Source organism: Egretta garzetta, unplaced genomic scaffold (genome assembly GCF_000687185.1).
Source record: "Egretta garzetta isolate BGI_Z169 unplaced genomic scaffold, ASM68718v1 scaffold592, whole genome shotgun sequence".
In the NCBI taxonomy this organism is placed as follows: Eukaryota; Metazoa; Chordata; class Aves; order Pelecaniformes; family Ardeidae; genus Egretta; species Egretta garzetta.
Window position 1 is genome coordinate 25,384 of NW_009258771.1, and position 6,587 is coordinate 31,970.

At 50.6% G+C, this 6,587-nt stretch overlaps 1 protein-coding gene across 1 annotated transcript; it reads right to left on the reverse strand.

Annotated features, from left to right (window-relative positions):
* Window positions 1–2,463: 2,463 nt before the first annotated feature.
* On the reverse strand, window positions 2,464–3,978 carry LOC104135709 (olfactory receptor 14C36). Its single transcript, XM_035889075.1, has 2 exons — window positions 3,468–3,978; window positions 2,464–2,894 (listed from the first exon to the last, which is right to left on the reverse strand). Exons 1-2 carry the CDS (start codon window positions 3,976–3,978, stop codon window positions 2,464–2,466), a joined length of 942 nt encoding a protein of 313 aa, XP_035744968.1.
* Window positions 3,979–6,587: the final 2,609 nt, after the last annotated feature.

The window sequence follows — 6,587 nt, forward strand, 5'->3', positions numbered from 1 at the left end:
TCTAGCTGACCCTGCCTCAGTTGGAGGGTTGGACTAGATGGACTTCAGAGGTCCCTTCCAACCTCAAACTCTGTGAGTAGAAAGGAGGAAAGTAAGACAGAAAGAAATGAACACCACATAGCCCTGATAACGAATACCTTGGAATCCTGTGGAGAAGACCTATGTTGAGAAGGGGAAAACTCAAAAGGAGGAAGGAGCGGCAGAGATGGACTTTTATGTACTGACTGTAACCCCCCATTTCCCATCCCCCTTGTGCATCTCAGTGCTGGAGTGAGTAGAAGAACTGGGAATGAAGCAGTCATTTGAGCCTGGGAAAAAAAGAAGTGGGGTAGGGAATGGTTTGTAAAAGTTTTATCATAGTTTCTCACTATTCAAATCTATTTGGCAATAAGTTATTAATGGATAGGTGATCTCTCTGTCTTTATCTTGACCCATGAGCATTTTCATCTTATTTGTCTGTGCCCCTCTCTTCCCCATAATTTTGTGGAGGATGAGTGAGTGAGCAGCTGGGTGGGTCTCTGGCTGCTGGCCAAGGTTAACCCACTACAGGACGACCACTTCAGGAATGCTGCATCCAGTTTGGGGCTCCCCAGCACAAGAAAGACCCTGACAGACTGGAGCGAGTCCTGCAGAGACCAGAAGGATGGCTGGGGCCCTGAGTGCACTGTAGGCAAGGAGAAGCTCAGAAATCTGGGGATTTTTGAGAAATCCTTGGAGCAAAGATGCAGGCCAGTTTGTGGGATCTCAATCAATGGAGATTTTCCACCTTTGCTGAGACAAGCAAGAGTTGGGTACCACTGAGCCCCAGAGGAGGACAGGTGTGGCCATGCAGCAAACCCTCAGGGCTGGGGTGTGCAACCAGCCATGGAACTGGCCAGTGTGTGGAGTGGTCAGGGAAAATTGCCCTGGGTCAGCTTGCCTGGGGTGTCCAGGGAACATGCCCCTCTCTTCTGCACATGCAGTGCCTTGCTTCCTTCACTGTTTCCCTTGGCTCTGTACCATGAATACCCTGCTGGGTGCCCTCACCCTTCACACTCACACAGCTGAGCTCTACACGTGTGTTTTCCTCTCTTAGACATGTTCATGCTGAGCGGAGCCCCTGCCTAGCTCTCCCCACCTCCCTGCCCTCTCCCCAGCCCAGCAGAGTAGCCCAACCTGGGCTGGACCCACAGCACTCACCCCACAGCTCCAGCCCCTCTGAAAAGTTAGAGAATGTCCTGGGGGGCAGAGGAGGGTTTCAGCCTTCCCCATCAGCCCTTGGGCTGAGGGTCAGCCATAGCATGAGGAGACAGAGACCAGTGTCTCCTTACATCTCCTGCTCTTGTCTCCAGGTGATCCTTATTGCCAACTGACCAAAGCCTCTCTGTTCAAGCCCCTCTCCCCAGCACAAGACTCCTGGCCCAGGAGCTGCACAGGCTGCTCCTGCTGTCCCAGCAACAGTGTGGCCTGCCCCGAGCAGAAATCTGTCTCTCTTTGCCATTTGTCTCCCCTGGAAGCACAGAGTTGCTCCTTTTCTCTTTTCCAGCGACATCCCTACCACACAGTGAGTCTTTTCCCAAAGGACTATGCCCATGAAGGACCCAATCACAGCAGCATGGCCTTGAGGGCACAACTTCTTCAGCCTGTTCCTGACCCCAGGTTTGGAAGGAGACCCCAATCTTGAGACACTGGCACTGAGGAAATCCCCTTTTATTACAGAGATATGACACAGGAGGGCAGCTGCACCATGGTGCTAGACGCAAGTACAAAGTCAGACAGGATGGTTTTATGTCTCTGGAGAAGTATAGCGACTGCAGACATTTCTGGACAAACAAGGTTATAACAGATACAACGCCCAAAGCACAGGAGGATCCTGACAGGAACTGGAAATCCTTTATGAAGAGACATGGTCTTGTGGTTTAACCTGGCAGGAGCTAAACACTGCACAGCCACTTGCTCACTTCCCCCCCCCCCCCCCAGTGGGATAGGGAAGAGAGTTGGAAAACAGTAAAACCTGTAGGTTGAGATAAATACAGTTTAATAAAATAGCAGAGGAAAATAATAAGAACAATAGCAACAATTATAATAACAGTAATAATGAGACTACACAAAACAAGTAACGCACAATGCAATTGCTCACCACCCACTGACCAATGCCCAGTGATTCCCCAAGGTGCAATCACTGCCCCCTGGACAACTCCCCCCAGCTTATATACTGAGCATGACATCATATGGTCTGGAATAGCCCTTGGGCCAGTTGGGGTCAGCTGTCCTGGCTGTGCCCCCTCCCAGCTTCTTGTGCACCTGGCAGAGCATGGGAAGCTGAAAAAAAAGATCCCTGACTGGTGTAAGCCCTGCTCAGCAACAACTGAACCATCAAGGTGTTATCAATATTCTTCTAGTACTAAATCCAAAACACAGCACTGTCCCAGCTTCTAGGAAGAAAAATAACTATCCCAGCCAAACCCAGAACACATGGACAGCTTATTGCTGCTGCAAAATAATAGATTGAATTAGCTTCTTCACTGCGTCCCTGAGCTCCTGGTTCCTCATGCTGTAAATGAGGGGGTTCAATATTGGAGGCCACACTGAGTACAATACTGTCACCAGTAGATCCAGGAAAGGAGAGGAGATTGAGGGGGGCTTCAGGGAGGCAAAAAATGAGGTGCTGACAAACAGGGAGACCAGTGTCAGGTGAGGGAGGCACGTGGAAAAGGCTTTGTGCTGTCCCTGCTGAGAGGGGATCCTCAGCACGACCCTGAAGATCTGCACATAGGACACCACAATGGAAACAAAACACCCAAAGACTAAACAGGCACTGACCACAATAAGCCCAACTTCACTGAGGTAGGTGTCGGAGCAGGAGAGCTTGAGGATCTGGGGAAGTTCACAGAAGAACTGGTCCAGGGCATTGCCTTGGCAGAGGGTGTGGCGGTGTACTCCCCCCCCTCGTCTCTGACTCCCCCTCCTTTGACCTCTTTCAAGTGATAACCACCTGTGGCCGTGGTGATAGATGCATCTGGGCTTTGTCTCCTGCACGGCAGCGGGCTGCACGCCAGGATCTCCCCTTGAGCAGGGACGCCTCTCAAGGTCACTCCTCAAGGTTGAGAGATTCCTTACCATGACAGATTCTCAGTAAGTGACTAACAGCATGCTACCTTGGAAATCTTAGCTAAGTGACATAAAGGATTAATTGCGCATATCTAATCCTTTAGGCATAAACCGTTGACCAAGTCTGGGACTAGGATTGGATCCAGCCGCACCTAGACTCCTCTCTGAGGGAGTTTAGAAAGCAAGGGGATCTTTTCTGAACCTCATGAATCAACGGGAGGGTCTCCCTGACAGTTTTGTCTGACCCTGTCCTCTGTGCAGTAAATAACAAAGTGTACCTTGCCATCGAATCTCGAACTATTGTCGCAGTTACCACTGACCTTTGTTAACTCACTGGTTTACGCCAATAAACCACATTATTTTTGCCTCCCTCTCACTCCATCCGCGACAGAGGGGTAGTGAAAATGTGTTGGCAGTGTGCAGCAGAGCATTGACAAACCCACTGCCCCAGGCAGCTGCTGCCATATGGACACAAGCTCTGCTGCTCAGGAGGGTCCCATAGTGCATGCATTTGCAGATGGCAACATAGCGGTCATAGGCCATGACTGTAAGAAGAAAATACTCTACTCCAAGCAAGAAGGAAAACAGAAAGGTCTCTGCAGCACATCCTGAGTAGGAGATGGCCCTGGTGTCCCAGAGGGAATTGGCCATGGCTTTGGGGAGAGTGGTGGAGATGGAGGCCAGGTCAAGGAGGGAAAGGTTGAAGAGGAAGAAGTACATGGGTGTGTGGAGGTGTTTGTCACAGGCTACCACAGCGATGATGAGTCCGTTGCCCAGGAGGGCAACCAGGTAGATGCCCAGGAAGAGCCAGAAGTGCAAGAGCTGCAGCTCCCGCATGTCTGCAAACACTAGGAGGAGGAACTGGGTGATGGTGCTGCTGTTGGACATTTGGTCCTTCTGGGCATAAATCACTGTTTAAGAGGGAAAAGACAGAGAATAGTCAGGGGATTCTTCTCTGAGCAAAATTAAAGCCATTGATTATAGATCCTGCTCTGTTACACAAAGCCAATTTTCATTTTCTGATAGACCTTCCTTCAGCTCCATGTCAGAGGTCTGGCTGGTGCTTGCTGAGTGTGCCGTGATGAACAGGGCCTCTTCCTGCTGGCTGCCAAGGAGTCAGGCCTGCTCTGCATCAGTGGGTTCATGGGAACAGCAGAGGCCAGTCCTGGTGTTTGATTTTGTCAGATGGAACCGCTAGTAATGCAGAAGAGCTCATCAACATCTGCACTCTTGGTGCTAAGGAACCAGGAAGGCAGAAGACAGTTTGAGAGGTTTTGGGATTTTGACAGCTGCTCCTGTCTCACTTGGGGTGTGTTCTTGGATGTCAGAAACCCTCAGCTCTTCTGCTGTGCTCAGGGAGAACAGAGTGAGTCCTGCAAGGCAAGAAGATTACCTGTATCTTAGTGCGGTATGAGGGGAGATGGTCTGTCCTTCCATGTTGTTCCCAGCTGCCCTAGGCATGAACCTTTCTCAGATGGAGGGTGATCACATTCCCATCTTACCCTGAAAAGCCACCAGACACTGCTGAGAGCAGAGGCATCCAATGCAGACCACTAAATGTCTCACCCTTTCCTAAGACCTAAGCACCCCACTTCTAGCCAAAGACACACAGAGCTCATTTCACCAACCCAACATCATTTCCTCAGCTGTAGAGTCTTTGCATTCTCCATGGGGCTTTCAGATAAAATGGAGGTGCTACAGGACAGGTTTGCATCCCTGAGGGCAGCTCACAGCTTGGAAGGACACTCTGACAAGATAGCCAAGTGTCCTAATGATGGCATCTCTGTAAGGGAAAAACAGGTAATTCTCCAGACCCACAGACTGTATTGACCAGATCTCCACAGGTTAGAGGAAACTGGGACACTTGTTCCAATGGACACACCTGCATGGGGGGACCCACAAGATCAGCGTGTGACTCTGCAGCTGAAAATACACCTCCCCAGACAGCCTGGCAACAACTTCAAGATAACAATAGCAATAACACAGACCAGTGGAGAAGCAAGCAAATATCCAGTGAGGGTCTGGCTGGGAGAGGCTGTGGGATGTGCCAGCTTCAGGAGATCGTTCCAGGAACTGCAGCTGCATTGCCCTGCAGCCAGAGACTTACCCTGTTAAGGGCTTTGAAGCTTTTTCTCCATGTGAGCTCTTCTCTGTCCTCCCACCCCAGTCTTCCTTTAATCTCACTCTTACTCCCCTCCTCTCTCCTCGGTGCCTGCAGGCAGTGCCCTCAGCCCTGCTGCCCCTTGCAGAGGAGCTGCTCCTGGGCAGAGTTGTCTCTCTGCAGCGCTGCCCACTTGCCATGAGCTCCCTCCATCCCAGGAGCCCAGCCCAGCTCAGCAGCAGAGAACCAGCCCAAGGCAGCGCTTGCTCTGCCCCTTTGGGCTCCCTCTGGGTGCTCCTGGGGCTGAAGAGAAACCTGCTGTGAAACAACACTGATGTTCCCTCCCACAGCTGGGGAAAGACACTTATTTCCAGAAGTGGAATTTCTTTTTTCAGAGACAAAATAACATCTAAATATCACCTTTTTTGGTCATCTTCTTAGACAGTACACCCAGACAATGACAGGCAGGGATCTCCTGTACCCCTGCTGAGGGAAGGCATTCAGCTGAGTCAATGGAGGCACCTCATCCTGTGTTTCTATTCGTAGCATTTGAAGGAGACTCAGCTCCCACCCATGCCTGCCACAAACCCACAGGTCATGGAATTCCTTCTACCTCAGTTCACATGTGCACAAAATAGGCACCTGCATGTAAGCGTCTTTGCTCAACTCCAGTGCTAATTAATCGAGATGGAGGACAGGAGTGAGGTGTTCAGATGCAAAATCCTGCTGACATCAGAGGTTCCAGAGGTGGTTGAAAGATACATTCAGGTAACTGCATGCTCTAATGCGGCAGTTCATACAGACAGGGCAACATCTCGGGGATCACATATGAGCTTGGTGGGAAATTCGTTCGTTCAAGTGAAATAACAACTGATGCCCAAATAAAGGTCAAAAGAAGCTTTTCCCACTCGTTACCTTCATGGCAGTTTTTCGAGCTATTCATGTAATCACAGAATCACAGAATGGTAAAGGTTGGAAGGGACCTTGGGAGATTATCTAGTCCAAACCTCCTGCTAAAGCAGGTTCACCCAGAGCATGTTACACAGGACTTCGTCCAGGCAGGCTTTGAATATCTCCAGAGAAGGAGACTCCACATCCCCCCTGGGCAGCCTGTTCCAGTGCTCTGTCACCCTTAAAGTAAAGTTTTTCCTCATATTCTACTGAAGTCTTCTCTTCTTCAGGCTCAACATGCCCAGCTCTCTCAGCCTTTCCTCAGAGAAGAGATGCCCCAGTCCCTTCATCATCTTTGTTGCCCTCCTCTGGACTCTCTCCAGTAGCTCCTCATCTTTCTTGAACCGGGGAGCCCAGAACTGGATGCAGCACTCCAGGTGGGGTCTCACCAGGGCAGAGTAGAGGGGGAGGAGAACCTCCCTCGACCTGCTGGCCACACTCCTCT

Excerpts from the sequence above, each read along its gene's own strand:
- LOC104135709 (XM_035889075.1), bottom strand. The coding sequence starts at position 3,978 with ATGTCCAACAGCAGCACCATCACCCAGTTCCTCCTCCTAGTGTTTGCA. Across the intron at positions 2,895-3,467 it reads ACCCCTCTGTCGCGGATGGA|GCAATGCCCTGGACCAGTTC; the intron begins GTGAGAGGGAGG and ends CCCTCTGCCAAG.